The sequence below is a fragment of the Triticum dicoccoides genome, chromosome 1B (genome assembly GCF_002162155.2).
Source record: "Triticum dicoccoides isolate Atlit2015 ecotype Zavitan chromosome 1B, WEW_v2.0, whole genome shotgun sequence".
In the NCBI taxonomy this organism is placed as follows: Eukaryota; Viridiplantae; Streptophyta; class Magnoliopsida; order Poales; family Poaceae; genus Triticum; species Triticum dicoccoides.
The window spans coordinates 77,155,772-77,169,451 of record NC_041381.1 but is presented as its reverse complement, the minus strand read 5'-3'; the positions used below and the strand labels follow the sequence as shown (position 1 = coordinate 77,169,451).

General features: G+C 43.9%; 1 protein-coding gene across 1 annotated transcript; it reads right to left on the bottom strand.

Annotated features, from left to right (window-relative positions):
* Positions 1-291: 291 nt before the first annotated feature.
* Positions 292-5,549, bottom strand: LOC119301673 (myosin-binding protein 7-like). The gene is made up of 3 exons (XM_037578667.1): positions 4,263-5,549; positions 828-874; positions 292-708 (listed from the first exon to the last, which is right to left on the bottom strand). Exons 1-3 carry the CDS (start codon positions 5,547-5,549, stop codon positions 603-605), a joined length of 1,440 nt encoding a protein of 479 aa, XP_037434564.1. The 3' UTR covers positions 292-602.
* Positions 5,550-13,680: the final 8,131 nt, after the last annotated feature.

Genomic DNA, 13,680 nt, shown 5'->3' with positions numbered 1-13,680 from the left:
AATCTAAAAGCTTCTGATTCTCGACATGAGCTACATTTTTTTCTCTCAAAACATCTTCTAGCTTATATCCACATACATGTATTGGAGTAAGAAAAAATAATTTGGTGAGACATCCTTGTTAGAAACAATAATTAATCTTTATGCACAATATGTGGTATTTGTTGCATTTTACATATGATATGCATCTATGGGTGGTCCAGGTAATTGCCTAAAAAATGAAAATGAACCAGTAGTTGCACACATTTCTAACTTGGAAACTATGATTGTTCCCATATGGTGAAGTGCCTTAGCTCTTGCCCATTCTTAACAAACGCCATGTACATTACTCAACTAGTGGCATACTGTGTACTACGCAATTGTTTTGTATTGAAGGTATAAGGCCATAAAACATCAGTATAACATATGAAGAATCGTCACGGCAACAAAAACAACAATGCTTTAAAAAAATAAAAACAGCAAGAACAATTGATGGCTTCCATTTGTAAGCTACATTATCAGATAAGATCAGCGAAAGAGCATGCCAAGAATTGGGGGACAACAATGCGAAAGCCACCTTGTTTTTCACAAACAAATCAGCCATATATAATCAAGATTGATGGCATCTAAATCCTTTTGGGAGGTTTATGATGCCCGTTGCCTGCAGATTTTGAAGACTTGTCGAGCAGCAACATCAACCCGACATTGTTACCGCATTGGCCAATAGGGTACCTAAAATGACATTGATGAAAGCACGAAGGTAAATAATTTTTATTTTGCGGGCAACACCAAAGCTAAATCAAGATGCCAAATATGCAATGACTGTAACAAGGTAACAAGGTTTCACCCACTTGATACGGGAAGATTTCCTTCGCCAGGAGACGATAGATGCGACCCACTACAAGGAGATCAAAAGCAAGGTAATTATGAGAGTGGCTATTTTGCACCCAGACTCATTACTCCCGAGTGTGAATAGTAAATTCAAAAAAATAGTAAAACAATAAAATAAATATGAAACTTTTAGGCATCCAAGATGCTCATGCGTGGAAGGTTCGTGCAAATTTTCATGGTGTGGTTGGACATGTGAGGGATCGTGCGAAAAAAATTGGGTGTGAGAAACTTTGAAAAAGAGCACTATTCGGTGTTGATTTTTTATACGAGCTCCTCAAATGTCCAAACATAGTGAAAATGCATGCACCTTGCGCACATGAGCATCTTGGATGCCTAAATATTCTAGCTATTTTTTTACTATTTTTTGAGTTTACCATTCACCAACTGCAGATGAACATGGACACTATTTTGAATTATCAGGTAATTATGTTTTATTTGCAAAGAAAGCTTTTGACAAAAGGGCTGCTATACTTCTCAAAGCAGCCATGTTTAACCATAGGCTATGGTAGAATGGAGAGCCAATCTAGAACACGCATCCTTCAAATGGGATACATTGATTCCAACTTATAGCAAACCTTGTATTCTTAACTTAGAACTTTTGGGGGCATTTGGTGAGCATTGGAGCCTTAAGCGGGCAATCCAATGCTAAATTTTCTAATTACGACTACCCATGTTAAGACTAGTTCTCATTCGATACATTACTGGGAACGATGGAGAGGTTGGTAATGTAATAGATCAAAGTCATAAACAAAACATAGCTATAGCCAGAGCAATATTGGAACTAAACTTGTGAAATTGCAAAAAATACGTAAGCTATGAATCAAAAATATCCATAGATAAAACAAGTGGCATCAATTTATGCAGATGTATTCCAATAGGAGTTAATTTAAATCATGGAGCCAATGTAAATGCACGCCCTAATTCTAGTAATATTGAAGATGTACTAAAAAAGAGAACAAAACAGACACGAATTTTTGGAAGATGGTTCCGCGCATATGAATAGTAAAATCAAAAAAAGATACTGGAAAAATCAATAAACTATGAATATTTTTTATAAGATACATGGTAGAGTATTCTACTCGCGTATGAAGTTTCACGAAGAAATGCCATGCTTGGTATTCTTGGAAACAAATTAAAAAAATAGAGCAATAAAAAAGACAATGTTTGAAGTAATTTCCAGATCCAATTATGTTTTCTTCCGTCAGAATACCATGGGTGTATTTCTTAGTAAAACTTGACATGTGAGTGGACTAGTCGACCTAGTTTGATACCCATTTTTTTATGTTTTTTTTGTAATGGGTGCACATGCACCCATGTTCACCTTTGTATTCTCCAGAACAGAATAGGTAAACGAACAAGCAACATGGATGCAAGGTCAAAGTAGCAATGTCCTTACATTGTAACAAAAATAATAACAGATTATTGCTGATCAAATATGGATACACATGTAAAACATAATTTAGTTACTGCCATCAAGCTTAACATGGTTCATAAACTATGAAACCTAATGTTGCCAGTAATGGGCTATCGGAAAAACAAAGTAGCCTGGAAATTCTCAGGGAATACCAACCTTCAAATCCAGGGTGCAACTTGCATCGAATTCCAAATAATATAAAAATATTAATGGATGATCGTATTACTTGTCATACACTTCATTCATAAAAACAACATAGAGTTTCAGATCCCCCACAATCTCCGCTGCCTCCTACAAGGACAATTAGGGTGGTGACATATTTCCCCTCCCTTCATTAGCAAGGTCGGGTATTCTTGGCCCCTTTGTCCACCCCTCCCCCAACAGGAGTGGGTGGGGACCCCTGACTTCAACTTTGACGTGTAGATAGGGTCACACCGAGGGCAGGGATGACACCACCTTAAATAAATTGTCTTTGCTTCTCATCCAATTTGGTAGTCCTCTAATCAACAACAGGAGGAGTCACATTCATCTGGTCCATCTCTACAGTGGTGGCATCCGACATACCACCCATGTGGCGACGTTGTTCTTCTCCAACTATGTTGCATGAAAACGATATCATCGGGATTTAGCGACATGGGGAAGGTTCCGGGCCAACAAGCCAAAAATTCTCGTCTCCGTCATGTGCAGTGGGCTGGTTCATCGGCTGAAAAGCAAGATTCACTGCAAAAGTTGCTCTTATAGATCTTGTTGTGGCAATGATTCCCCTACTTATCTGGTCGTGCCACGGCGCCGCCATAGTCCTATGGTGGATGACGGTTTGGCAATGTACAAGGTTCTCCAAGAGTGAACTTTATATTTTCTTCTTCTTCCAGAGTCCATTATGCAAAATATTAATATATACACATGTCTCCCACTGTTGTGGTATCGCCGGGAGAGTGATCGTGTGTGTTCTGTGTAACCCTTGTTGTTTAATGAAACATGTGGCTACTATTCTGAAAAGGTAAAATGGCATTAACTCCTAAAAGGCTGAAACATGATGAATCCATGGCACTTGACCATACTTCATTTACACAAATGATTGTTCCTCGTAAGTAATATTAGATCCTCACGGTATTGTATTATAAGGGTATTGATGCAGCGCCACCTATGAAAAAAATGATGTGTATGATACTTGGCTATGATAGTATGTAATGACAAGATAGTATACTACTAAAATGGTATGATGCGCTATGAGTTTATGATACTACTCGCTCCGAAGGTCTTGCCCTTCTCGGGTATAGATGTGCAAGCAGTAAGTATTTCACAACCAGCAAGCTGACTAAATAATATGACTTATACACACCATTGGGTAACCCATGGGTAGATGACTGGGAGTTTACATGAGGGAGTTTGTGGGGAATTATGCTGCCAAATATATTTTTACTTCCATTCTTATTTCCTTGTTTAGCACATCGTGAGAATTAGGCAGGGATAGGTAATGACACAACAATTATTCAATCTTCAAGATACAAAAAATTACGGAAATAAAGCAATAACAACTCTTGTGTTTATTAGTTTATTATTATCTAGTACGGCAAACAATATTCTACACCCATTTTTTTATCCAAAACACTTTAAAACTAACGTCAGATTTTTAGACATGACAAATATGACGTTTCATGGCAATTTATATTGGTGCGATGATGGCAAATTTGTTTGCAAGTGCTACAATTTTCCTATAAAAAAAGAACTGAGATGGATTTTCTGCCAACTAAATTTGCCATTCTCCAAGAACATAATTTGCCATGGTAAAAAATCTGACGTTGGATTTATAGTGGAATCCTTTCCTATCTGATAAACTATTTACATTCACAAAGTAATTCATGTTTGAAATCTTTTTTGGATTGTTATTTTTGTATAAAATCCATGTTTGAATTGGCGGCGATGTATGCAGAGAAAGGCCCAACTGCTCTTAACATGAGATCATACACGATTATATTACCTTGACTACAGTAGAAAAGAATGACGTCCTCGTGGGCTGGCTCTTGAGCACCATCCTGTGCATGACCATCGGTCGCTGCGGCCGTGGTACAGTGACGGTCACGGCCGGTGGCGTTGCCCCCTTGTAGTAATGTTGCCCCACGGTCACCGCCGGCAAAGGTGGCGGGGCGTCCTTGCACAGCTGTTGCGCGATCTCCTTGAGAAGCACCACCTGCGCTTTCTCGGCGCCCATGGAGATGATGGCCTGGCGCATGGTCTCTCGGTCGGCCTCCAGCGCCTGGAGGCGTGCGCTGAGCCGACGCATATCCTCGTCTTCCCCCCACGGCCCGCCGGCGCAGCAGTCGCTCCCAGCCGGAGTGCCGCCACAGATGGAGCCCTCTGGCACGACCAGGGGAACACCGCGGCCGTGGATGGCGTCCACGGTGTACACCCGATCGCTGGCGCCGCAGTCGTCGTCCGGGAAGTACTCGCCGTCGCAGAAGTCAAGGCTGTCAGTGTCGGAGAATGGACGCGGGTTGCGGGGGAAGGTGGAGCCCGGCGCGACGCGGATGATGGGCGTAGTGGTGGATGTGGGCGGTGCGCGGTGCTCGAGGATTTGGACGCGGTTGGAGAGGCGCGCGAGGTGGTCGGGCGGGGTCTGCATGTCGAGCACGTCCGCCTCCGACGCGGTCGGCGGGTGGTCATTAAAGCGGCCACTAAAGCATCGCAACGGTGGGTAATAGCCGCCGGCCCCAACCGTCGATGGCGTGGACGGGTTGCGCGGCGTGGAGGAGACTCGCGGGGTGGAATGCAACGATGCAGCGTTGGCGACGCTGAGGCGTGACAGAGACTGGAGGCCGCGCACCGAGGCCTCGCGCTTGGCGATGGTCTCCTCGAGGGCGGCGAGCTCCGCGGCGTCGTGGGACATCTTCTCCTCTGCGTAGCGCCGGAACTGGCGCGCCTCCATCATGGCCTCAGCCTTCTCCCGCTGCAGGCGAAGGATCATCGTCATGGCCTCGCTCGCGGCGCCGGCCGCCGCGCCCCGCTCCGCATCCAGCTCGGCCTGCAAATCCGCCAGCGCCGCCTGCTGCTGCGCCAGAGCCTCCCGCAGTGCCGCCGCCTCGTCACCTATCTCCACCCGCACCACCGCGGGCGGCGCCTCTGGTGGTGAATTCCTCTTCAGCGTCGGCCTCGTAGCCGCCAATGGCGGAGACGATGGGCGGGAGGAAGAGATGGTGCTGGTGGTGGGGTGGCCGCAGAGAGGGCAGAGATTGAGCGGGGGGCCGCCGGCGTCGGCCATGGCGTGCATCCGGGGAGCCGGGAGGAGGCGGGCGCACGCGCGCGCGCGCGAGGAGACGGAAATTTGGTAGGAGGGGGAGAGGAAAAACGGGAGGGCTGCCTTTCCGGTTCCCGTCAGTCGTTGGGCGGTGTCTTCATTTTTTCCATTTTTAGGATGGTGTTTTCCTTTTGTGTTTCTTTGGGCTGAAGTTGAACTGGATGGCCAAAACGGAAAGCAAAGACAGATAAGAGCATCTTCAACACCGGCGTCAAAAAACACGTTCGCGGGGTAAACTTTCCTTTTAACGCGTGCGGGACGTTTTGGCGCGCTTTAGCGGCGGTGGGAAAGTAGCGCGCGGGAAAAGGCGGCAGCACGCGCGCTAGATTTGGCGCACCGCTTGGCGCGCGCCTATAAATTGCCGCGCTCGTCACGCGGCCTTCACACTGCCATGCGCGCTCTCCCCGCTCTACTCTGCTGCTTGCTCGCCGCTTCCTCGCCCCCGCCACCACCGCGCCACCATGCCGCCGCGCCGCAGGGGATCGTCTAGCTACCGCGGCGTCCGCGAGCGCCCCGGTGGCACGTACTACGCCGAGATCCGGTCTGGCGACGTCCAGCTCGGTCTCGGTACGTTCGGGACCGCGCACGAGGCCGCCCGCGCGTACAACGTGGCGGCGTGGCGCCTAGAGAGGCCGCCGACACAGATGAACTTCCACAACGTCTTCACGCGCGAGCAGGCGCAGGACGTCGCCCCTCCGCCTCGTCTTATCACGGACCAGGACCGTGAGGAGCACCGTCGGCGGCAGCGCCGCCTCCTCATCACCGAGGAGGACGAGCGAGCCATGGCGGAGTGGCGCCGGTGCCACCCGGAGGACGTCGCCAACGAGCACGCCTACTGGGCGGAAATGACGGAAAGGCGCTGCCGGAGCGGTTGGACAGGCGTCGGTGGAAGGCACTGACGATATCCCAGTGCGATATCGTTGAAGCCGGTTGGGAGTCGATCTTTGAGGATAATGATCCTCATTGGGAGGACATGTGGCTCGATACCTCGGACAACACCAGTCCGGATGAGGACGAGGACGACTCGGAGTAGGTTGTAGTTGCACCACCGTAGTATGTAATTGCACGGTAGTTTTATCTATCTATGCTATGAACTATGTAAAATATCTATGTATTGTTTTTATCTAGGATGAATTTATGTATCGTTTGCGATAGCGCGCGCTGCATTTTAACGCGCGCACTGCATTTTAGCGCGCCTGCTGGAGCTACGCGCACGCGCTAAATTTTAGCGCCGCTGCTGGAGCCAGCGCTGCCCGCCGCGCTTTTCCAGGTGATGGGCGCGCTGCACAGTACTTTTTAGCGCGCCGCGGGTTGGGCTGCTGTTGGAGATGCTCTAAGGGCATCTCCAACGCCGCGCATCAGACAGCGTGTAAACGTCTGGACAGTATGGCCCAGACACTTTGCATTATCCAATGTCGTGCATTAAAATTTTGTGAACTTGTCCGGACATCCGAATTCCAACAAGCCAGAAGCAAAGTTGGGGAAGGTTTGTGAGCGTCCAGCCACGTAGGCGCGCGGCACCCGAGACCCAGCTAGAACCTAGGCTGAACCTGCACAAAGGGACATTTCCACCACTTTTTCATGCGAAAGTTTGCCCTTTCCCATGCTCTCTGCCCTGGCCGCCGTTGCGCTGCCCCCAGTTCCCACTCGTTTCGCCGTCCACCGCCGCGATGGAGCCGATGGAGACGGTCGCTGTCACATCGGAGTTGGAGGGTGACGGTGCATATTTCCGTCAGTACCCTTAGTAGGGTGCCTTGCATACCAGGAAGTCACAGATCGGAAGTCGCACGGGGAATTTGCCTAGGTTCGGGCCTCTGAAGAGTAATACCCTACATCATGCTCGTAGACCTTTTCTAAGGACTATCAAAGCTGTGAAAAAATGTGTTTGAGGGAAATGTAATATTTGATTTACCAGCTAAAGATCCTTTTGTGAGACATTTCCTCAGGAAAAAGAAAATAAAGACATACACAGGAGAAGGCATCACCGTGAATGCTAGAAGCTATGGTCTCGGTGTGTTTGCACCACCTTGATCGCCACTATGATCGAGCTTACTGACCAAAAACAAGCGCTTCATGGGAGGCAACCCACACGAATAAAGTAGACAACTAAGTTTTTATTTTTGTTTTAATAAAAAGTGTGATTGAAGTTCTTTATGAAGAAGTAAGTTTGGAAGAGTTGTTCTAATGAAGGCTTAGCCATGTGCAAGTTGAATTATATGTTGTATTGATGTCTGGATGCCTGGAAAGTTTTGGAAGAAACAAATCAAAAGGCGACCTTTAAAATGACCGCAACAATCGTATGGGCGATCGTATGGCTTGCTGGAGGTTCCAACGCAAAACAACCAGAGACATGAAAGTGATCAACGACGTTTCAAATGGGCGCAAGTGCTCGTTTCGGCAGTTGTTTGAAACCTTTGAGAAAACAAGAAAAATTCCAGAGCATTTGACGACATTCCAAAGGGGCGCACACGCCCATCCGAGCGGTCATTTGACATCCTCTACCAGAAGAAGTAAAAGAACAGGACGGAAGACGCCTTTCAAAATGGACGCCGCCGCCCATTACAGCGGTCGTCTCATCTATGCACACATGCAGGTAAGTCATCAGGGTGAACGTCGGCACGCGCTCATATGAGCGGTCGTTTTGACCCTTGGCGGCCCCAATAATACCGATGAAGAATGTAAATCTCCCCATCTCTCTCTCTCTTTTATTCTTCTTCTTCCTCCAAACCTCTCCAAACCTTAGCAAAACTTCGTGTGATCTCTCTACTCGCTCGATTTTAGTTCAAATCCTTTCGTGTGATCGATCTACGGTATGTTTCTCCTCCGACTGCCAATTTATTTTTCATGATTCCGTGTTCTACGTGCCTAGGATTACCATGACTAGAAGATACATATTTTTGATCCAAATTTGAGTTTGGCTTGGATTCGCTGATGTTTTTAGAGGAGTATGTTGTGACTACCATAGGATCAATATTGTTTAATTGTATTGGACTGAAAAATTGTTTTCTAGATGTTTACATGAAGGTCTACTCGCATATGTGGTGCTTCGAGTTCATCCAACACGCTGCCACAACAAGTTCTCACTCAAGGGATCGTCTTCACTGATCATGAAGCAAGGAAGAAATTCCAAAATCTCAGTACAAGGAAGATCAAAGCAACCGAATGGGCTTGCGCGACAACACTCGCCAAGCTAGGTATTACTAATGATTTCAATTTGCTTTGTCATAATGCCGGGTTGCATCATTTTGTTTATCAGGGATGTGTGACATATGAATGTATGACACTTGAGTTTCTTAGCACTCTCTCGCACAATGTTGGTTTAGTGCTAAATGCATATGAGGAGGAGAGGATCACTTTCCGTCTCCTGGACCAAGAATTCAACATCACTCTCGATGTGTGGTTTAATTACTTTGGCTTCACCAACAATGATGATGATCTTAGATATGTTTATGATTTCACTGACCCGCACCCAAGGCAATTCTTCAATTTTATGAGAATACGTCGCCCAAGAGCCAGTAGCATTGAAAGTCCTGCTATACGTTATTTCTTTTATGTTATCACTAACTCATTGCAGGCACGAGGAGAAGTTTCTAAGGTGAATGATGAGAACATGCTAGTTCTCGAGAAAGCAACAAACCTTAACGTCGGTTATTCGCCCAACCTAGGGGCAATACTTTTGCTACACCTCATGCATCAAGCAAATCATGCACAAGGAGATATCGTGTGTGGAGTAGTGATCACCATGTTGGCCAACTCGCTTGGTCTCAACTACGATCACGTTCGCCCATTTTTGTCGGTAACACCCTTGTTGATACTCGTGTTCTTACTAGCACTGGAATGGTAGTAGTTCGTAACGACCGTCATTGCATTGGAATTCCTGGAGTGGCACACTTGTTTCCTAGTCCTATGCCTAACCGTTTTGTCCATAGAATATGGACAATTGCATTATGTTGCGCAGGAAGGAGATGAAGCTTTTGACAAAGAAGGGCCAGAACCTGAACGAGTAGATGAAGAATAGCTCACCACCGACAAAGAAGAGGAGCAGCCACAACAAGGAGACTACACCACCTATGTGGACCTCAACACCCTCCAGGGTTCTATCCAAGATATGAGCAACCTCGCTGTGTCCCTTCGAGGCATGTCCGCCTACAGGAACATGAACTTCTCCAACTGGAGCCAAGAATGGGCTCCTGACCAACCGTTGCAATGATCCACTGGTTTGGGCTTGCAATAGCTTAATCTTGGGGGAGGTCATCACCACTTCTACATCAAGATGTGGTGGCATTTGAATAAATTTTAATGAGGTTGTACTTAAGCTCATGGAGATTCAAAACACTAGTGTTGGTTTATTCCAACACTTTGATTTTTATTTGTTTTTTCCTTTGCGATTTTTCGTTTGCAAGTTAGTTTTCAAAAACCGAAAAACCAAAAAATAGAATAAGCTTTGCTCTGGTTCTTTATTTATCCCCCTGGAGTTTGTTTGCATTTTGTTTTCAGAGGAGTTGATCTACGCCGGACAACGAGGAATGCAAGAGTAAGGAAGAGAAGTGTGTAAATTCGCAACTATGAAGGTATGTCCTACGACTTCTGTCTTTTTGTACTTGAAATACTTAGAGTAGATGTAGTAGTAGTATGTGTGGTATTTGCAGATAGGAGTAAGTCTTGATAATTAAGACGAAGGTTTTGTTCTAGTAGCTAAAATAATTTTGTAGCCTTTGTTCTGTTTAGTTTGGACAACCAAGACTTGCCATGGGACTATTTTTAAATGAAATGATATTAACAAGAATAACTATCCATAAGAGAATGTCTTTCAAGACTCGGGACTTGAAAAAAATTGTAGTAGAAATGATGTTTGAAATGCTCAACTCCATGTTGTTAATTTTAATAGAATTGATAGCACTTGTGGATTAAATTGTCTAGAGGAACTTAATTGTACGGTGAACAAGATTATGCCAAAAAGTTGTGTTGTATCTCTTACATGGTGCTTCAGCTTCTTGCTGGTGCCATGGGCCCCCTACACTATGAACACGTACGTGTGTAAATGTGGCTTCATCACCTTTCTTGATGTTATGCTAAGGACTCTGCTAGCCAATGAATGATCGACCAAGAGCGATAGCTCGTAGCTATGAGTTTGTTACCATACGTAGTGACGATACTACAAACGAATATTATTCGGCTTTCTCTCGAATGGGTGTGTATGTGGTAAATAAAGGGTACTGATCAAAAGACCTCAAAAGAGACAACTATCAAAGGTCCATAGTTCCCAAACATTAAGCCACAGTGAGAACCTATGCAGGATCACTTAGTTAGCATCATGACTTCATGTGACAACCATAGTTCCAGCAAACAATGATTGAAATAAAGTGCTTAAGAGCCTTGAGGAGGATATAATCGTCGGTGTGTTTATGAGCACTAGAGCATCATAATTTCTACATGCTTTTCACTCCCTAACTTATGTTTTATGGCTCTATCAAAAGAGAACTCTTTCGTGCATTCCTAGCAATCAAGTGTTGTCTAGAATCAAGTGTTGCAAAATTGTTTTATCTAGTAGATCAGGAACTTTGTGTTGATTATCTTTGCTTCACTAACACTTGCACTATAACCATGCCACCGCTACAGCTATGTGATACATCTCCAACGTATCTATAATTTTGATTGTTCCATGCTATTATAGTATCAATCTTGGATGTTTTATATGCAATTATATGCTATTTTATATCATTTTCTAGGACTAACCTATTAACCCAGTGCCTAGTGCCAGTTTGTAGTTTTTTTGCCTGTTTCTTGTTTTTCTTCTTCTATTTTTTGTGTTCACACAATTATGCTACTGTTATGATTGTGTTTTTATGTTTTAATTAGTGTTTGTGCCAAGTAAAGCCTTTGAGATGATTTGGTTGATAGTTGACTTGATTTTGTGAAAAAATAGAAACTAATGCGCCCAATATTGGAATTTTTAAAATTCACCAAAACATGATAAAATTCGGAATATTTTACACATTATTAACATACAAATTTCCAAAATTTTCGTAATTTTTCCAATTTTTTAGTTACGGAAATATTACATTTCTTCAGATTATTACATACTGTTATGTTTTTGATAGATTCTGTTTTCGTTGCATAGTTTGGTTGTTTTGATAAATCTATGGATTATGTCGGGGGGTATAAGTCATGGAGAAGTTATAATACAATAGGTATTATGCAGCAATGAAATATGAAAGGATTTATGACAGTACCTAAAGTTTATGATTTGCTTATTATACTAACGGATCTCACGAGGTTTCTGTTGAGTTCTGTGTGCTGAAGTTTTCAAGTTTTGGGTGAGATCACAATGGATGAAGGAATAAGCAGTGGCGAGACCCTAAGCTTGGGGATTCCCAAGGCACGCCAAGGTAATATTCAAGAAGAACCAAGTGTCTAAGCTTGGGGATGCCCAGAATGGCATCCTCTCTTTTGTCTACAATCCATCGGTATATTATTTGGAGCTATATTTTTATTCATCACATGACATGAGTTTTGCTTGGAGCGTCGTGTATTACAATAGTATTTGCTTTGTTTGCTTTTTAGTTTACCACAATAATTGTTTGCTGCACACACCTTTTTGAGAGAGACACACATTTATTCGTGATTTGTTAGAATATTCTATGTGCTTCACTTATATCTTTTGAGCTAGGAAGTTGCTCTAGTGCTTCACTTACATATTTTAGAGCACGACGATGGTTATATTTTAAAGAAATAGTTGCACTCACATGCTTCACTTATATCTTTTTGAGAATCTAATAAATAGCAATGGCAATATGCACGGGTTATGAAATTGGTCTTGATATGATAGGTATTCTAGAGGGATATAATAAAAACTTTCATGTAGATCACTGAATATGATAAGTTTGATTCCTTGCAATAGTTTTGTGATATAAAGATGGTAATATGTGGGAGGTACTAGTGAAGAATTGTGGTTTAATAAGAATATTGGTGCTAAGGTTTGTGATTCCCGAAGCATGCACGTATAGTCTTAAGTTATGCTAATAAGTTGGAGCATGAATAATTATTGAGTGTCTTCCTTTGCGTGGAGGTTGGGAGCGCGTGATGGTTAACTCCTACCAACCTCCCCCCTAGAGGCATGCATAGTAGTACTTTACTTCGAGGCTAATAGATTTTCGCAATAAGTATGTCAGTTCTTTATGACCGATGTGAGTCCATGGATTATACGCACTCCTTTCCGCAATTTACTAGCCTCTTCGGCACCGTGCATTGCCCTTTCTCACCTCGAAATTTGGTGCAAACTTCGCCGGTGCATCCAAACCCCGTGTTATGATACGCTCTATCACACATAAGCCTCCTTATATCTTCGTCAAAAAATCCACCATACCTACCTATCATGGCATTTCCATAGCCATTCTGAGATATATTGTCACACAACTTTCACCGTTCCGTTATTATGACATACATCTTCATTATTGATTTGCATGATCATATAGCTGACATGGTATTTGTGGCTCGACCACTATTCATGATTATCATACATGTTATGCTAGCATCATTGCACATCCTGGTACACGTACACTGCTGGAGGCATTCATATAGAGTCATATGTTTCACTTTTATCGAGTTGTGATATTGAGTTGTAAGTAAATAGAAGTGTGATGATCATCATTATTAGAGCATTGTCCTAGTGAGGCAGTAAAATAAAAAATACAGAAAGAAAGAGGCCAAAAAGAGCCCAACAAAAAAAGAGAAAAAAAGATAGGGGCAATGTTACTATCCTTTTCCACACTTGTGCTTCAAAGTAGCACCATGTTTTTCATATAGAGAGTCTGCTATGTTGTTACTTTCAAATACTAGTGGGAATTTTTCATTATAGAACTTGGCTTGTATATTCCAATGATGGGCTTCCTCAAATGCTTGACGTCTTCATGAGCAACCAAGTGGATGCACACCCACTTAGTTTCCTGTTTGAGCTTTCATACACTTATAGCTCTTAGTGCATCCGTTGCATGGCAATCCCTGCTCCTCTCATTGACATTAATTGATGGGCATCTCCATAGCCTGTTGATTAGCCGCGTCGATGTGAGACTATCTTCCTTTTTTTGTCTTCCCCTTATTAATC